The sequence below is a fragment of the Erpetoichthys calabaricus genome, chromosome 3, assembly GCF_900747795.2.
Source record: "Erpetoichthys calabaricus chromosome 3, fErpCal1.3, whole genome shotgun sequence".
Classification (NCBI taxonomy): domain Eukaryota; kingdom Metazoa; phylum Chordata; class Cladistia; order Polypteriformes; family Polypteridae; genus Erpetoichthys; species Erpetoichthys calabaricus.
The window spans coordinates 272,598,287-272,617,533 of record NC_041396.2 but is presented as its reverse complement, the minus strand read 5'-3'; the positions used below and the strand labels follow the sequence as shown (position 1 = coordinate 272,617,533).

Below are 19,247 nucleotides of genomic sequence, written 5' to 3'. Positions count from 1 at the left end.
GTACTGCGTATGCTTTCAGTGAATATGTGAACGTCGCATACAGACTGCATATGTCAGACTGTACCTACTCTGTGCCCTTAGTGTGTATTATACCCACGGTGTACTACATATACTATACATGCATACAAAATAAGCAAGATCTCTGATACTCTGTGCAGAGATTACTGTACTAAACTTTAAATGCATTAGTGATAGCACATGCATTAGGCATATAGACATATAATGTATTCTAATAGGTTGTACACATGCAGCGATCAAAATGGTTTAACCTGAACCTGAAAGCGGTATTTTCTAGTGGTGACCAGGATATTAAATTTCTACCACGAGAGAACAACACACCTTCACAGATTCATTCTCTCCCAGTCCCCCTTTTTTATATCCGGGCAGGAATCGATGCTTGATTTGGCAGTTTTAGGCATTCATGTTGACGTGGATCTGAAACAAGAACCTGATAAACAACAAAACTTGCGGAAACTTGTTAGCTCCTTAGTATTGAAAAGTGTGAATTACGTTTACAGCAGTATACCTTAAATAGATATAAATGTGCGAGTGTATATTTAGGTTATATACATGTGCAGTGCACACATTGTATACATGTACTGTACTTAGTGTATAGCTTTGCACACAGAGGCAGTGTGTAAATATGTATGCAGATAATGGTGCACTCTGTAAATGCAATCATTCTAAACAATACAACTATTATTGGTTGTCTTGTATTGTCCTTTGAGCCTTTATCTGTGTATTCTATATTTTGTGTTGCTGTGACATTAATAATAGTGTATCCAATCGAATCGTTATTTTGCACATTCCATGTACATGCATGCTGCATATGTATTATACGTAAATATTTAAAATGTTCACATGTAGGCTATAACAGCTATATCGTACATACTTAAGCTGTAAATGTCATTATACTTAAAAGACAGTGTGTAAAGCTACACAGTTTATTGTCTATATAAAATATGCCAGAAATGCATTTAACACACGTTGCACAAACCCAACGTATTACATACCCACGTGCAGTGCACAAATGCAGGGGGTTTGGCATTGTATGTTTGCCAGGCGACTATAGAGTAAGATGCCACAATATTTAATTCAAAGCACGTAAGAGGGCTTCACAGTTCACTTGGGTACCTTTGTGTGTCTGATTGTCTGCAGTCACCTTCTGGCTTCTCTGGGCTCATCCCTAACATGTTTACCCTGCTGGGTTTACGTCAATTTTCCTTTCTGTCTCTCTGCCTCACTTCAGGTTGAGTTTTACACTCAAGGCGTCACATATTTTGCTATTGGCCTCTGTTTGTAGCCTCAGGGTGGAACCTTCATGCTACATTGTGGATGAGCTCACAGGTGTGGATCTCACCGCCGCTGCCCTTGGTGACTGGCATTGTCAACCTCATATCTCTGAGGGTGTATGTCACTCTTGTAGGGGCGTGTGTTGAGATGGTGCTCGCCAAAGTTGATTGAATTTGTCTTTCCCTTCTCCTCCTTTTCTGGAAATTGCAGCCTGAAGGCATGAGCGATGCCATGCACGTAGCTTCAGTAAATAAATAAATAGATAAGACACGCTTGCTTAATCGGATTTGCATAAAAAATGAAAGGTGCAAGTTGGGCAGCTGCTCGTTTAGGCCTCGTGTATCCCAACTCCAGAATCTAAATGCTACAAAGACATGGGCCTCTGGTTAGTGACCTGACCAAGTAGGTCTGAACTTATACTGGAATGCCATTTAAAGGGGACATGGGGAGCCTGAAATTAATCCCTGAGCTTCTACTGCACATTGAAGTCTGAAGTGAGGTGAGGTGGCGTGACTGCTTGAATTAAAGGCACCATGAAAGAATTAACATTTTGAATGTGCTGTTCAGGAGCCTCAGTCCCATGGTACAGTCTGTACTGGGCACACATTTTTCATGTGGGCAACGCCTCCCTGTGTCTCCTAACCGGTCTGCTAAGGCACCATATACTTAACAAGGGTCCCTGTCCTCAAAAGTTCTTGTCAAGTCACCATAGTCCCACTCTCCTGTTGGCTAGTAATGCACATTCACTGGAGTCAGGAGGTCTTTTTGAAGGACCCTCTAATATATGAGGTATTCTGCCCTGTGTCTGTCTCTCTCCAAAGCTTGAGAATGAGCCACAGGGATCACTTGCATGGTCATTGAAAATGGCAGGCTTTGTAAACCTGCGGTGTGCCAATTGGAGTTTCCTAGTTCTCAGATCAACTCCCAGACTCCATGCCAGTTGCACTTGTTACCAAAAACCTTGCACAGTAACCATCTGGAGGAGAAGCGGGTGGTCTAGTGGTGCTGGTGATTTGAACCCTTTGGGCTCCCAGATTCAGTCTCAATTTTGGCCCCTTTTTTCTGTGTTGGGGTGCTATTAAAACAGATGGTCCAGAATTCAAGTTTGGGGATGCTGCTCTTTCAAGTACCTCTTTAGCGCCTTCACTAGTCCAGCAATGTTGCTTTACCCAGTGTCCTCCTGGCTCTCCTTTTTAGATGGTTCTGTGTCTAAGTGTATCAGAGAAAATACAATTTGATAAATATGATGTGCAAAGCGGTGCCAACATAACAGACACTTGACCAGTAGGACAATGAGAGCACAATTTGGTCAGTAGGAAGTGAGCAGGACAATGTTCTGTCATGCAGATGGCATCACCTTTTTCCATTTTTTTTTCACAGAAACTCTCCTGAACACCAAGCAAGAAACCTCAGATCTGAAGTGGACCATCTATCCGAAGGCTGATGCACAGGTGAGCACAGGAACCCATGATGCACCCTTTGAAATTGGTGGGCAACACAACTGGCATCCTTGATCCCAGTTATCATACGATTATGAAGTACCTAATGTAAAATGTACTAAATATGTGGTGGTGTGTGAACTAAGTGGTTCAGCAAAGGGACACGTGGGTCTAGATCATCATTGGCTAGTCTCTCTCTGGCTAAGTCCAGCAGTCAAACGTGTGTAGGCCAGCTTGGTAACCTGGATGTCCATGGCCCAGACTAGGGGAAGCCATACCTATGTGGCTTTGATGGAAACCAGAGATGTGGAAATTTCACCTCTCACCATGACCACGATATAAGAGTGTGAGGAATGGTGGCATCATTTTATAATTTGTGTCTCATCTTGTCTTGTGTTTTTAGTGAGTAAATTGAAATGGTACAAGATACTTTTTGTTTGGTTAGATTCTTTTTAGCATTTGGTGGCACCAGATCTTTAGGAGCCAGGGCCTACCTTTCATTTATTTAGTGCCTTTTTATTGTTAACACCAGTAGAAGTGCAGCTATATAATGGGCAAGGGGCTGAGCTGGTAGCCTTGTTGTTGACAATACAGTGCAGTTCTCACAAGACTACATTGTATGCTGATAATTTTGCTAATAACTTTGGTAAATGTGAGAATATTATAAATTAATTTTTTCTAGCATCTCTGTCATGGTGGATGGAGCATTAAGAGCAAAGCAGGTCACTCCTGGTTTTTTTTAATATGAATCTCTTCCTCTTTTTTTGATAGTGGGAAGAGGTGAGTGGACTCGATGAGGAAGGCAACAGTGTACGCACATATCAGATCTGCAGCCTGGAGGGCAACCAAAACAACTGGCTGAGGACCACTTTCATCCCCCGTCGGGGGGCTTCCTACATCTATGTGGAGATCAGGTTCACCATCATGGAATGCTCATTTCTCCAAAGCAGCCAGGGCTGCAAGGAGACCTTCAACCTCTTCTACTTTGAGGAAAACTCAAATGTGGCCAATGACGTTTACCCAGCTTGGATGGAAAATCCATACGTCAAGGTGGACACTGTTGCGGCTGACTACCTCCTCCGCAAGGGCTCTCCTGGAAAGTTCAACACCAAAACACTTAAGCTGGGCCCCCTGACCAAAAATGGCTTCTACCTAGCCTTTCAGGCACATGGCACTTGCATGGCCCTCCTTTCAGTGCGTGTGTTCTTCAAGAAATGCCCAGCTGTGACAGTGAACTTTACCCACTTTGAGGAAACTGTGCCCCACAACCTGGTGGAGGAAGCAGTGGGACAGTGCGTGCCAAATGCCCACTTGGACACCACTGTGCCGAGGATGTTCTGTGGGGAGAATGGCCAGTGGGTAGACCAAGTAACCTCGAGCTGTTTGTGTAATGAAGGGTATGAGCCATCGGAGAAGAACACCATGTGCAGAGGTAAGAGAACTTTGGCAGTTGTATTAATGTTTTCCATTTGGTAAATGTCATTCATTTTTTTAGTAAACAAAGGAACATCACAAATAAAATTAATGCTGCTTATTCTTCATGTGGTATTTGAATGTTATCCACACTCAGAACTGAACTTCTGCTAGTTATTGCTATACCATGTCCCACAGATCTATTTCCAGCTCTAAACAATTCTCTAATTGGCATCTCTTAGATGACAAGACCTTAGATGAATATAAGTTGTGGTAAATTGGCAATAAAACTGTTTGACCACAGTCGCTCCACTCTAGGCTTTCATCTCCCATGGGGGACTGAAATATCATTCATGAAGCTGCCGTCACCATAGTGTTTGTGCCAGTCTGTGTTAATTAGCCTGACCCATTCTCCTCTATTTCAAAATGGCCCTTCTGTTGGATCTCTTGGCTGGAATTAAAAAAGCCTGACAATCACCTTCTCCCCTTTTACTTTTCATATGTACTTGAAGTGTCATCTCTTTTCACCCTTTGTACTTATGATTTGGACCGTGGCCTCACACAAACATGTTGGCAATATATGCTTTTGCTTGCTCAATGGCCACCCCTTGGCCATTAACCCACGAGATTTGTTTCCCCCCCCCAATTAAATAGTGAATTGCTTATATAATTGTGGGGAATACATTCAAAATGAAATCCACTTCTTGACACAATGAGTTGTGAGGATGTGGAATAAGCAAGTTAACAGCTTACCTGGAGGAGATGTGGAGACCACTGAGCTAGCATCCAACTGGCCAGCTCGAGGGATGGAATGGCTGCCTCTCATTTATCTTGCTTCTTTTAGTGCAAGTCGAAGCCCACATTACTACATTATTTGTTTAACTCTTTTAGGGCTAATTTTTTTTTTTGTTTCTTTTCTCCCAGGGCTGAATATTTTTCCAAAAACTATCTTTTTTTAAAAAAAGAACACAAAGCAATTGAAATCAACAAAAAATATTTACTTTTGACAAATGTTACTGTCTTGCATGTTGTATGAGCCTGCATACTCTGATTTCACATACATATCACATACATTTTACACAGCAAAGTCTGATCTCGCTCAAAGCAGCCAATTTCAGTCATTGCCACATTGCACTGCTTACAATATGTGTTGCTTTGGTGCTTACTTTTCAATTGTCTGTTGCTGCACTTTCTCACATATATTGTTAGTGTGTACTGTAGAGAGACAAGTCACCCATTTGCCATCGTGCCATGCCACTGCCACCAAGTTATTCGCCCGCATAAAAACCGTATTGTCACCTCTTTTCATCTTCAGCCTGTCTGGCTTCAACTGTGAAGCCATGTGTCTCCTGTTCACCCTCACTGTGCCACAAGCTCCAATTCCTCTGCTCTGTAGCTCCATGAACAATTCTGGGCATGTATAAAAATTGTCCATGTACACAACATGACCCAGATGTTCATAGCCCTGAAGCAGCTCCAGCACAACCTGACTTGTCAAGGGACAGTTCTCTATTTGAAACAAATACTTTCCTGTATATGTAATTACTTCAGGCAGAAACCAGTGTTTGCTTCTGCCAGTGCAAAATCCTTTATGCCATACTTTGTGGGCTTGTCTGGCATATATTTGCAGAAAAAAAGGTGTCCCTTTTATTTTATCATAGATTCATGCACAGACAAATCACAGCCAGGCTGTTAAAATCGTTTCTATATTGGTTCCACAATGTCAAGCAGGGGCTGAACTTTATGCATGACGTTATAGCCTGGCTCACCCCATGGGATTTGCTTCTGTTTATTACAGAAGTGAATAAAACTTTGCAGCATCACGTACCTATCATCACACTGCATAACCTGTCCAAAGCCACCAGGGGACAAATCACATTTGGACCAATGCTCCCTGAAATTATATCACCAGTTCTGTCCCATCTCTATTTGTAATGCCACAGCGAGCTTCATCTCGTCTTTTGTTGTGTGTTTCCACTTTGAAAAATGAGAATGCGATGCAAGCGCAGCCCGCGATTCAAAAATTTCTCTGCCTACCTGTTTGTCTCGTCTGACAGTAGCTGAAAAGCAGTATCGGGAGAGAGCAGCCTGAAGTAGTTCAGCAGCTGGTGATCTGTTGTGTCCAACAGCAAGCCATGCCGTCTTGTGAAGTCCGGTAGCCAGTTCGGCTCCCACGGATCAATGTCTGTGTATTCCTCCCACGCAAACCTTGCCGTAGATGCATCAGCTGTGCAGATGCGCTCAGCTGGCAGTGGATCAGCTGGCGCGGCATCGGCTGGTGTCCGATCAGCTGATGCTGGCTTCTCACTCTCTTGTTCGATCTCCTGATCACTGTCAATAAAATCCGATTCTGAAAAATCAGAGTCCGACTCCGTGATAATGCGCAAAACATTGTCTGCCGAGTGTTTTCTTTTCTGCACTCGCTTCGCTCCCTTGTGACATGTCGATGCCATCTTGCCATTTGTTTACATTTCGCAACTCACGCACATGCAAGGATTAGTTGCAGAGTCAACGAGTCTAGCATTCCTCCAAGCACAGAGGGAATGCCTGCGACGTGACAGGGAGTTTTGTCACCGTTAACAGCTGAATGTTGCCCTCTATCCTTGGATGTCGACTTTTGTCGACATTCGCCCTCAACCCCTCCTGTCGACAAAAGTCGACATCCGCCCTAAAAGAGTTAAAAACACAGATATTAGTATTGTAAACAAAAAGGTGAAATCTGGGACTTTTGAAAATGCTCTCCAGAGACGTATACTTCTAAAAACGCCAGTGGCAAAGTGGACAGGTCAAAATGTAGACTTTTAAAAATGCTGACGCCAGTCACACTCTGATTTGCTCATGCTTATTATGTAGCCCTTACCTGATTGGGTCTTGCTTATTACGACATGTCATTCCCTAATTGGTCACCCTTCATAGAAGAAGTGTAAATTCCCACTAAGCGGTCGTATAGTTGCTTTCCAGGGCGCTGCTAGAGTTGCTTACCTGTATGCATCTAATTTGTGTTCCATACTCTTTTGAATGCTGCATACAAGCACAAAAGGCAAATAATTTACTGGTCCTGATGTTTTGCAATGAATTCCGTGGTCAACGGCAGTACCACCCCTTTAAGGATTTTTTTTTTCTGATGTGCACAAGCCTAGTGTAGGTGTATGTCTACATTATATGCGAGTTTGGTGATTTTAGTGTGGACTTTTGTAAATGATTTGAAAACACTGGTGTGGACTGAGATTATTTTGGTTTAATAACACCATTTACAAATGAATGGAAGTAATGTGGCTCATTGCTATTCAGACCAATTAGTGCTTATCTAATCTGTTTCACTACTCTATAGCCACACCTCTACCACCCATATTAGTCACATGTTCATTTGTGGAGAATTTTTCCCATTTTCTTTCATTAGCACTCTAATGTACGTCCTGTTTCTCATTTGTGAGGACAGTTCTGGTCAATCACTTCACAAAGTTTCTATTTCGAACATCGCTTTCATTTTTTCGGCCCCTCTGTTGACAGTAATTTGATGCTGCACAGGGAGCCATTGTAGGGCAGCATGACAAGGGGTTACATGGTCTGTTTGTTTTCTGTCTGAACTCTGGTAGCAGCATTCTGATCCCCTGTAAACACGTTGGTGTTTCAGTTTGGAGTCTACATCACTTTGTTAGAAATTATTTTCTTGACCATTGTCCACCAATAAATCATCAGTTCCTCCTGTAAAATATTTTGGGAGCGGTTGACATGAATATTTTGCTGCTGAATGGGGCCTGACAATTAGTGACTTTGTGATCTTTGACACTAACTTCTTGGAGTGTAAAGGGCTATACATTTTGAAAGAAAAATCGTGTTGCCAGTTCTTTGCTTGAGCAATTAGAATTTAAAGTTGGCGTCATAGATTGATTTAGTGGTTTGTTGAGAATTCAGACCCATCTGTAGCACACAGTTGATGCATTAGGGCCATTTAAAAGGAGAATTGCAGCGGTCCAATCCATTCAAACCACAATTTTGCCGAATGCCCACTTTATGTTGATACAACCCCGATTCCAATGAAGTTGGGACGTTTTGTAAAACATAAATAAAAACAATACAATGATTTGCAAATCCTTTTCAACCTATATTCAATTGAATACATTACGAAGACAAGATATCGAACGTTCAAACTTTATTGTTGTTTTGCAAATCTTCACTCATTTTGAATTTGATGCCTGCAACACGTTCCAAAAAAGCTGGGACGGGGCAGCAAAAGACTGGGAAAGTTGAGGAATGTTCAAAAAACACCTGTTTTGAACATTCCACAGGTGAACAGGTTAATTGGAAACAGGTGTTTGTCATGATTGGGTATATAAGGAGCATCCCCTAAAGGCTCAGTCGTTCACAAGCAAGGATGGGGCGAGGTTCACCACTTTGTGAACAACTGCGTGGGCAAATAGTCCAGCAGTTTAAGAACAACGTTTCTCAACGTACAATTGCAAGGAATCTAGGGATTTCATCATCTACTGTCCATAATATCATCAAAAGATTCAGAGAATATGGAGAAATCTCCGCATGTAATCGGCAAGGCCGAATACCAACACTGAATGCCCATGACTTCGATCCCTCATGCGGCACTGCATTAAAAACCGACTTTATTCTGTAAAGGATATTACCACGTGGGCTCAAGAATACTTCAGAAAACCATTGTCAGTTAACAGTTCGTCGCTACATCTACAAGTGCAAGTTAAAACTCTAGCATGCAAAGCGAAAGCCATATATCAACAACACCCAGAAACGCCGCCGGCTTCTCTGGGCCCGAGCTCATCTGAGATGGACTGACGCAAAGTGGAAAAGTGTGCTGTGGTCTGACGAGTCCACCTTTCAAATTGTTTTTGGAAATCATGGACGTCGTGCCCTCCGGGCCAAAGAGGAAAAGGACCTTCCGGATTGTTATCAGCGCAAAGTTCAAAAGCCAGCAACTGTGATGATATGGGGGGGTGTTAGTGCCCATGGCATGGGTAACTTGCACATCTGTGAAGGCACCATTAATGAGGAAAGGTACATACAGGTTTTGGAGCAACATATGCTGCCATCCAAGCGACGTCTTTTTTCAGGGAAGTCCCTGCTTATTTCAGCAGGACAATGCAAAGCCACATTCTGCATGTGTTATAACAGCGTGGCTTCGTAGTAAAAGAGTGCAGGTACTAGACTGGCCTGCCTGCAGTCCAGACCTGTCTCCCATTGAAAATCTGTGGCGCATTATGAACCACAAAATACGACAACGGAGACCCCGGACTGTTAAGCAACTGAAGTTGTACATCAAGCAAGAATGGGAAAGAATTCCACCTACACAGCTTCAACAATTAGTGTCCTCAGTTCCCAAACGCTTATTGAGTGTTGTTAAAAGGAAAGGTGATATAACACAGTGGTAAACATGCCCCTGTCCCAGCTTTTTTGGAATGTGTTGCATGCATCAAATTCAAAATGAGTGAAGATTTGCAAAACAACAATAAAGTTTATCAGTTTGAACATTCGATATCTTGTCTTTGTAGTGTATTCAGTTGAATATAGGTTGAAAAGGATTTGCAAATCATTGTATTCTGTTTTTATTTACGTTTATACAACGTTCCAAGTTCATTGGAATTGGGGTTGTAGATTGGCTTGTTGGTATTCCTTATTGCCGCCCATGCAATACAAATAAACTGGACCACTAATTACACCACCATTGTTCATCCCCTTCTCTTTTACAGTTCTACAGTTACCATGATCTGGCTGTAAAGGTGCCATCCCTAGTACCCAGTTTCTTATGGCTATTCAGCCCAGAATGGTTTGTCCTTCTGTCTTTGCATCTCTAAGCACATTTTTCATTTGTCTTTTGCCTTTGCTAGTTTGCGTTTGGCTAAAGTGCAACCTGCTTTCCCCCCCTTGTAGTTTTGGCCAGTCACTTAATGTACTCTTGATGCGGACCTCCTAATTTTCCTTGTCCCCCTGCCAGTTGGATCTTTTGGACCATCCCTGTTTTGCACGCTTAGCTCTTTGCTCATTCTTGAAGTGTGTTTTTTATTTGTTTGTTCATTTTAGTCCTCTCTCCTGAGTGCAATGCCAGAGTGCAAAAACTCAGGCAGACAGGAGATGCTTAGCAGATGAATAAAAATTATACTTTTTGTTGCTTTTCCCAATTGGATCCTTTACCGTTCTCTTTGATTGGCTTTGATTACATTTGCCCACCTCTTGTCAAGGTTCATAACCTGCTGCTTCTGTGCCCCCCCAAAATTGAGCTCCCACCTCTCATCATGGCCTTGGTTTTTCAGTTTATTATGGTTGTTTGCTGAGGCCTGCCAACTTGTACGACTTGGAGCATAGTGGGCCTTTTAACAGCAGCCAGTGTGCCCAGGCTGACACATGTTATATAGCCCTGGGCAGACCTGAAAACACTTCAAAGAAATTTACAGGAGAAAAATGAACGTAATCTGGCGAGGGAAGATTACCCCTCGGCATATGTGCAATTGTTGTTGCATCTATATTTTTTCTCTCTCACACGTGAGGGGAAAGTGTAGAAAGGTGACAGGAATGTCACGCGCGAAAGGATCAGAGCGGCTGGTTCTGTAACATGCCGAGTAGGCTGTGCCTCAGCTGGAAAGCTTTAGCCCGCTTTGGTAGAGGCATATACGGTTGCCATCTGGCACCGGTTTCCTTGCATTGAGCTTTGCTTTGTTCATTAATCGGTTTTGGTCTGTGCCCATTAATTGATGCCCATCTAATTGGTTCCCCTGTGTTTTTTTGCAGGCTTAACTTTACATTATCCCTTAAAAGTTCATTAATGCTGCAGGCATACATATCCGTCACTGTTACACCTTTTCTTTACGATGGACTAGACCCCCACAATCTAGAGGCAGAAGTGTCAGTTGTCACTGGGATAACTTGTGAGCCCCCTTGCATTTCTTGTTTCGGACTGAGAATTTAAAATGTCTTGGTTGTGGCTTTCCTTCTGTATGACATTTAGTAAATGTGAGTTCTGGTAATAAAAGTTGATTCCTTCTCCTTCATAGACGTGTTAAAGAAATACTTCATCCACTTTTTTTTTTTGTTCTTTTTTTTTTTTTTTTTTTTGTTCTGTGATAATTACCCCATGTAGTTTGTAATGGTGGTCGAGATAAATTTTAATCTCATGTCTTCATACAGAATTGAGCTTTCTAACTTTATACAATAGGCATCTCTGGTGCCAACACTGGACAATGGCAAACAGTATCAAAAATGTCCATGGGAGGAAAAAAAAAAAACTTCACGTTACCCATATCACATAATCCAAATGTCCTGTCATCCAGTGAGCAGAACTGACTTCTGGCTCAGCCAGTCAGTGCCTGGATTAGTAAATCCCATTAATATGTCATAGGAGTGTCACTGAAGTATGGACTTAGGGATTGTCAATATGCTCACAGTATACCACAGATGTATTTTTACTACAATGTTCTTAAATTAACCATCTCTGGAAATGCTCTTGTGAATAAAATACGAACAAGCATTTCAGTTGTAGACCCACCTGGCGTTGTTACATTTATAGTACCTTGGGATTATTTACTGACATTCTGGGAAACAAGTATGAGGTATATTCTCTTCTTGATAATCTCACCACTCACTTTTAAAAATTTTTAATCTTTAGAGTTACTCGCCTCTCAGTGTGTCCTTTTTGTTTATCACATGAAGTACAACGTTAGTCGGTGAAAAAGCTGTCACTGGATTGGACTCCTGATCAGTGGGTGAGGTGGGGAGGCAGGTCTTCAATTCAAATGGTTGATCACATCTGCACGCATTCCATTTTTTGTTCATGAAGACTTTTTTCAGAAGTGGTTCATTTAACAATGTTTTAGCAAAAAATGCAGGCATTTTGCACATTGTGAGCAAAATGACAACAACATTTATTTATATAGCACATTTTCACTCAAACAATATATCTTAAAGTGCTTCCCAAGATGTCCAAGAAAAGACTTGTGGATTATGCGACAGGTTTTACATAATTTTTTCCCATGTAATTCTTAAATGTTGTCCAGTGTTGCTCAAAGATGCCTATTCCACCAGAAACTTTATCACTGTTCTGCATGAAAACACGTGATTAAAAATTTTGGCCATCCGTATGAACCACATAGAGTAAGTAACATATAAAAAAAATTGTGTGTCACAAAAATTGTGACGTTCATCAACAAATATTTTCAAAATCACCAGAGACGTGCTACAACATTCTCCTAAACTGGATAAAAGTATCTGCTAAGCCTTTCTATAACTGATTTCCTTTGTTTGAAAACTCGGTGAACAAAATCACTGCATGCTGTACATAAAAACAGAATGGAAGTCACCCAAATGTTCCCTTTTCTGTTGACCTCGGTATAAAAAAAGTTTTCAAAATGTCCCAATTTCCAACAATGCTGATGCAAAAAAAAAATCTCCTTTCCCGCTGTCTTTGATGGAAAATAGGTAATACTATATGTCCCCATTTCCATTGACTCCTATGCTACAGATCCCCAGAATGTTGATCTTTTAATTTAACCTGAGACAGAAATTGCTCAGCTATCCCTGTTTCTGTTGACTTTGAAATAAGACCACCACTCCTGTGCCCAGCAGAATACTTTTAGTGGAAGTTACTATTAATTGATCATCTCGCACTGCTGTGGGAGTACAGACATACTTGGGCACCTTCAAGTTAACATAGTCAACTCTACGTGCTAATTAGGGACAGGCCTTCCTACCTGGGTATGATGTTTATGGTCCAAAGAAAATGGTCTAATGAGGGCAGAAGTGGGTTTGACAATTCTTCCAATTTTTTTGGTGGTGTTTTTAAAAAAAAAAAAAAAAAAAAAAAAACCTCACTAACTCAAAGTTGCCAATTTAAGTAAAAATCTGTTGGTGCAACCACCTCCAAAAAGTGTGGAGGGGGGCATTAGGATAAAGGCTTATGGACCCTTGGAGTAAATCAGTATTCACAAGGGCCAAGTGGTGGTCATCACTCCTTCCTTTAATTGTGAGTCGGGCTACAAAGATGACCTGTGGCCACTGTCCATACACTGAGCTGAGTAACCTTGGACTGTGAGATCATTTGTAGTCCTCAATCTGAGCTCACATTAAATGGAGAGTTCAATGAGGCACAAATTAGCCGTTGGTTAGAAGACAGACCAGAATTAAAAGCTCTGGTCACTGTGGCTTGTCATGAACTTAGAAGTCTTTCACAGTCCTCAGTTTGAGCTTGGAAACCACGGAACAAACCGTCCAGTTAAACGCAGAGTTCAAAGAGACACATAAATTAGTTGCTGATAAAGGGAGAGGATAAAAAATAAATCTGCCGCCGTCATGGAACCGAGTTGAGTAGCCCTGATCTATGAGTTCATTCACAATCCTCTCATATTGAGGTTGGAGTTGTGGGGGGGGGGGTGGACAATAAGTCCAGCTAGATGCGGAGTTCAAAGGGACACACAAATTACCCACTGATTATGCGATTGGCTACAATGGAAACCTGTGTCCACTCTGACCCTCCAGCTGATTCATGAGAAATTAGAGCATTGGGCAGATTGACATATGGGTCAGCCAATCAGTCCTTGGGTGAGTGAATCTCATTAATATGCTGTAGGAGTGCCTCCAGAGTATGGAGGAGGGGATTGAGTACTGAAACAATTCAGTGAAATAAGGGGACATAACAAAGCCCCTTGACACACTGTTAGCCCCGGTGCAAGCTTAAGCCACACGATAAATGCCCAGTAGCGTGAGGAGGTGATTCACACATCAACTTGATTATATGTCTGAGACCAACTCATTTAAGACTGAGGAAAGTAGCACACAGAAGGGCGGAGGTTGACTATTCGTTTGAACTGGTGAGCCATCTGCTTGGTCATGAATGTCGGGTCATACAGGTGGTTCCTTGGTAGCCCCTAGAAGCCTTTGTGGGAAGCCACAACCGTTTCATTTGTAAGACATGGCAATCTGAAAATACAGTTTTCCAAGAAACGAGCACAAGCTTGTGCGTGTAGAGATGCTTATGTATGCATAAAGCGCCTGCTCCAACCTACTGATTAAGCCAGCGTCTGGCACACTATAGCAGCAATTAAAAACTTCATTAGCTCACCAGAATGCAATGGCGAGCTCCAGCAAGGCATGTCTCTTCTAGTTTAGTTAGCCCAGCTGTGTCTGCGGATCACCCAAGCCTTCAAGCTGCCTCTTAATGAGGCTGCTGAGGAGAAGCGTCTAATCCATCATTCTGGATGGACACTCGGTGTGGAGGCATAGAATAGGCTGGGGGGTGGGTGGAGTCTCTGAACAATGCACACCCCATAAAGTGTGTTTATGTGGAATGAAAGTTTGATGCAACTTGGAGAAGTTCTCAGAACTTGGCCTCTCCTTCAAAGGCACATTTATGAGGGTGACGCCTTCTGGAACGCAAATGATATTTGGCCATTGGGCTGTAGCTTAGAGTTATTGGGCAGGGTAGTAGCAGTAGTAGCACTGGTACCGTCACATGTCTGGAGTATAGTGAAATTCTTACTTGCTTATAAGGAACGCTTTGGCCCTGTTGAATTTGTGCCACAGCATTTCTTGGTGCACATCTCTTTTGGACAAAATATCTTGTGGTCCTCCTGGATCATGTGTGGATGGTTGGTAATGGGTATTGATTCTTTCTGGACCATACTTTGTTCACTGACAGGAGAGTTTCTGGTTCACTTAGCTTAAACACAGGTTGTCGGTGATAATTATTGGTATCAGTAGTCTTTGGTCTTCTGGGTGAAGCACGGAGTATATTCTACAGCTTTTGGCCTGCTTGAGTCTATCAGGTTTTGCCCAGCTAGGTCAAACCTTGGTTGACTGCAGCAATCTGTGGTGATCCAGAGTGTTGTTTGTGGTGGTGCCAGAAGCCCCTTGGTCTTCTGGATCAAGAGCAGAGTTAATCTGGCAGGTTTTGGCCCTCTTGTGCTTGTATCAGTTTGACAGTAGGTGTTGACCAACTAGGTCAAAACTGGGTTGACTGCCTCAATTCTTGGTATTCTGGAGTCATTCTTGTGTTGTTGAAAGTGGACATTGGTCCTTCTGATTTGAAATCTGGTTAGAGGTGCACCCACTTTTGTAAAACCTGGTTTGGCCCCATTAGTTCTTGGTACTCCTGAGTCATGTTTGTGGTGATGCCAGTAGGCCTTGGTCACTGGAGGTAGTGGATCTAAACTTTCTGAAGTCAAACATATGAGGAGGGTAGTACTGGATCTTATTGGTGAAAAGGCCTCTTCTACTCACAGGCCCCTGGGTACGTATATAAAATGCCCAGATGGTAGATATGCCCCTGGCCTGCAGGTATTGGTGGTTCTTTATCCATAACTTCTGAAGCATTTATTTTTTTAAATTTATTCAGCCATCTAAGAATCACATACTCCAGTTATGGGATTGCATGGACCAGCACCCTTTCATATCATCACTGGGTGTAAGCCACAAACAGATTCTGAATTGAATGGCAATCCTTCATAGGGCGTACTCACTCGTACCAGGTGGCAAGAGAATCGTCAACTAACAGATGTGTTGAAGGAAATCTTGAGAAACTTGGAAAATCCAACCCAGTCATAGGGAGAATGTGTCAACTTTGCATAAACTGTGACGAGACTAGGAATTTAAGTGGACACTTGGAGCTGTGAGGTAGCAGCACTCAACTCTGTGGCACAGTGACACCCTCATCCCATTTATGTGATTTATACACTGAGTTTTATGTCCAGGGTCCTGGCTTTATTTTAGAGGGTCTCTTGCAAGACATTGGGGACTTCAGTCAGCGCTGAAATGGACACACAGTGGGCCAAGGGGCAACTGAAGACAGGCCTAAATTGACTCCTCTAGGCCATGTTGGGTGGGCAACTGTATGTCCCCAGAAGGTTGCATTTACTTGACATCCAGTCATTGGGAAGCTAGAGAGCCACACAGCAGCTTGATCCCATACTGAGATGAGATTTGTAGGAGTGTAGTTATCATATGCTTGCTTTAAGGCAGAGCAAAGCCCAGACATTGAAATAAAAGGTTGACACATGAATGTCAATGTGACACAAGTCTGAGTAAGTGCTTGTGTTACCTTTCTGCTCCGGATGCTTTACAGGGGCATAGGTGAGATGTGTAGAGGCCACTTATAGCTGGTTAGTAAAAATGAATCTTTGCAGCTAGTTAAATGGGGATGTGTAAGTGGAGTGGCAGGGTTGTCGATTAACACCATGAGTGAAGCCAGCGGAGAGGCCTAACGTGGCAACAGGCTGCTCAGCCTGGGCGGGAACGGCACGGACTAACTCTCTCGCTTTTGGCTGTGTCATGCGTCACCCGCTGCTGAGCCAATTTGTAGCTTTCGCCGTCTCCGCCTCAGCAGCTCTTCTGCTAATTGGTCTTCATTCTTTGCACCGAGGCCCCACAATACGCATTCTCAACAAACTTCTCTTTGCTTCTCAGACAAAGGCCTTTGTCTGCCTTGGAGGGGCTCTGAGAGCAAGCCACAGGCCAGAGGTCGCACTGGGGTCACATTCCAGATTGCGGATTTGCTGCTGCGGACAGCTCAATGGCCAAGTTCTCCCGCAGCGTCGAGGTGATGAGGCTCGTGAGAAAAGACGGGTGCTTTGAACAGCCGGGAGTGAGGGGCAGGAGGGAAAGAGACCCCATTGCTCTATCTCTCAAATGCATGCTTTTCAGTGCCTCTTACCGAACGCCAGTCATGCCACTTCACTCTGGCCTACAGACAGACATCTCGGTATTCACTGAAGGATGCCTTCCTGCATGTGGAGCTTGTCTGCACTAATCAGTCTGAAGTGACAGAGAAGATTATTTTCTGCCTCTGTGTCCTGCAGCATGCCAATATGAGTCTGTAGAACATCGATCAGTAAATGTCGTCTGGCATGTACTGTCAGTTAATGGATCCAGAATGGAGGAGGAATAGACATTTGAGAGTGTCACTGTTGATCTGCCGTGTGAGAATGTGACGAGTGTGGCTGGTTCATAGCTCGAGCATCTTGGGTTCAAACCCAGCTTGATCACTACACTGCGCATTCTCTCTGTATCCATACAGGGTTCTCCGTCTTCCTTTTGACATCTCAGAGTGGTACATTTTAGATTAGTTGGAGACTCGTGTAAGTGACACCCCATCCAGAGTAAGCAGGTTCAGTGCCGGATGAATAGATTATAAAAGTAAGCTGTTTTAGTTACAGTATATTCAAATGTACTCTTGAACAAGAGGAGCTCGGGGTGTTAGTCCAAGTGCTCTGCTGCTTTAAAATGTCCAAAGATGGCCCCAGACACTTAGGCTTAGAATGTATGCAGCAACTATACACCATAACCAATTGACCTGGCTAAGGAAGAGCACGAACAACCGATAAATCAGTGAGTTTTGAAATCTTCTGGTTTTCCGCTTGCTGTCAGGTGGCTGATCTTTCTTGGTGAACACTAGCTATGCATTCACCTCAAAACTGCCTGCACGACATGTCCTGCCACATATTGTTAAATATGTTTTAATGTATCCCAGGCTAGCATTTGTCCTCCACTTTGCCCCTTTTAGCATCAGACTGTTGATAGTTAACCTCTCCATCCTAGATTCTCCACACACCAATTTTCTGGAATGAATGGTTCTTGCATTTTTTGATTTATTCTTCTCAACAGTATTGAAAATAAATAAAACTAATGAGTAGCCCATCTTAGAAATGGTGTGTAAAGTCCCAGAAACACTCTGCAGCCCCGGATACAGAATACAAGCTACAGATACCCTTAAGGTTTAGCTACTGTTTACAGTCTCAAAGGCACCCTAATAGATGACATGGCTACTAGCCCAGAGGTCAAGCTTGAGTTCACTGGCCCCTCCAAGGCACACTTAGACTTAAACTGGCATAGATTGCCCTTAAAGTGACCCAAAGTTCAAGCTTGAGTATACAGGCCCAGAAACATCCCCTAGGGTTTCATTTTAGTGAAAACTGTCATAAGGCATGACATGGACACTACAGGCCCAGACATCAGACTTGAGGTCACTGGCTCAGAGGGGTCCTTTGATTAAACTGGTATACATGAGTGCAGAGATTCCACAAGATTCCAGCTTTTGTATACAGCTCAAACATTGTTTTGTCTCTGGGTTTGTATACTCCGGTTTGATCCTTGGGTCAAGACTGGGTCTATAGTCGCCATGTCATTTCTTATGGGCAATCTGGCATTTATGCAGAAGCTAATTCATAAGGGTCATTTAGAGTTGTGCCAAAGCTTAGCATGAACCTGCGCATGGGCCTGATACTCCTGTTTCCTTAAATCTGTTCTTGCCAGAGGTGTTAGATCATTAGAACATAAGACAAATTTGACAAGAACAGGCCATTCAGCCTAATAAACCTCAGTTATCCTATCCACTTGATTACTCCAAAACAATATAATTCTAGTTTTGACAATTCTATAAGTCTTACGTTCTACCACACTACTTGGTAACGTATCCATGTATCTATAGTTCTCTGGGTGAAGAACAACTTCCTAATGTTACCCTTAAGTTTCCAACTGGGTCCCTGTGTTTTTGATCAACTTGCTTTAAAATAACAGTCTCAATCCACTGGAATAATTCCCTTCATAATTTTAAATACTTCAATCATGTCACCTGTTAGTCTCTGTTTGATATAACTGAAAAGCTTTAACACCTTGAAACTCCTCATAACTCACCCCCTGCAGTTCTGGAATCCACCTATTTGCTCTTCTCTGGACTTTTTCTAGTGCTGCTATGTCCTTTTTGTAGCCTGAAGACCAAAACTACACACAGTACTCCAGATGAGGTCTCACCAGTGCATTATAAAGCTTGAGCAGAACCTCCTTGGACTTGTTCTCTACTCACAGTGCTATATAAGCTAATATTCTGTTCACTGTCAGTTGAGTCCACTATGACTCCTAAATCCTTCTCATAAGGTGTACTTTCTATTTTCAGAAATCCTATTGTGTATTCAAACCTAACTATTTTTACTTCCTACTTGTAATATTTTACATTTACTTGCATTAAATTTCATCTGCCAGCAATCTGCCCAAGCCTGTGTGTTGTCCACGTCCCCCTGTAATGATTCAACAGATTTGAGATTATCTGCCAGTCTATGTATGTCTTAAAGGGTAAGCCAACATATTCAGGTCCAGAGATGG

At 42.7% G+C, this 19,247-nt stretch overlaps 1 protein-coding gene across 2 annotated transcripts in view; it reads left to right on the top strand.

Annotated features, from left to right (window-relative positions):
- Nucleotides 1–19,247, top strand: part of LOC114648940 (ephrin type-B receptor 4a-like) — a 74,532-nt gene that overhangs the window by 22,687 nt on the left and 32,598 nt on the right. For both annotated transcript variants that reach the window (XM_028798295.2, XM_028798294.2), the window contains exons 2-3: nucleotides 2,674–2,744; nucleotides 3,504–4,164. In XM_028798295.2, coding sequence (XP_028654128.1) covers nucleotides 2,674–2,744; nucleotides 3,504–4,164 — 732 coding nt within the window. The remainder of the gene's footprint in view (nucleotides 1–2,673; nucleotides 2,745–3,503; nucleotides 4,165–19,247) is intronic.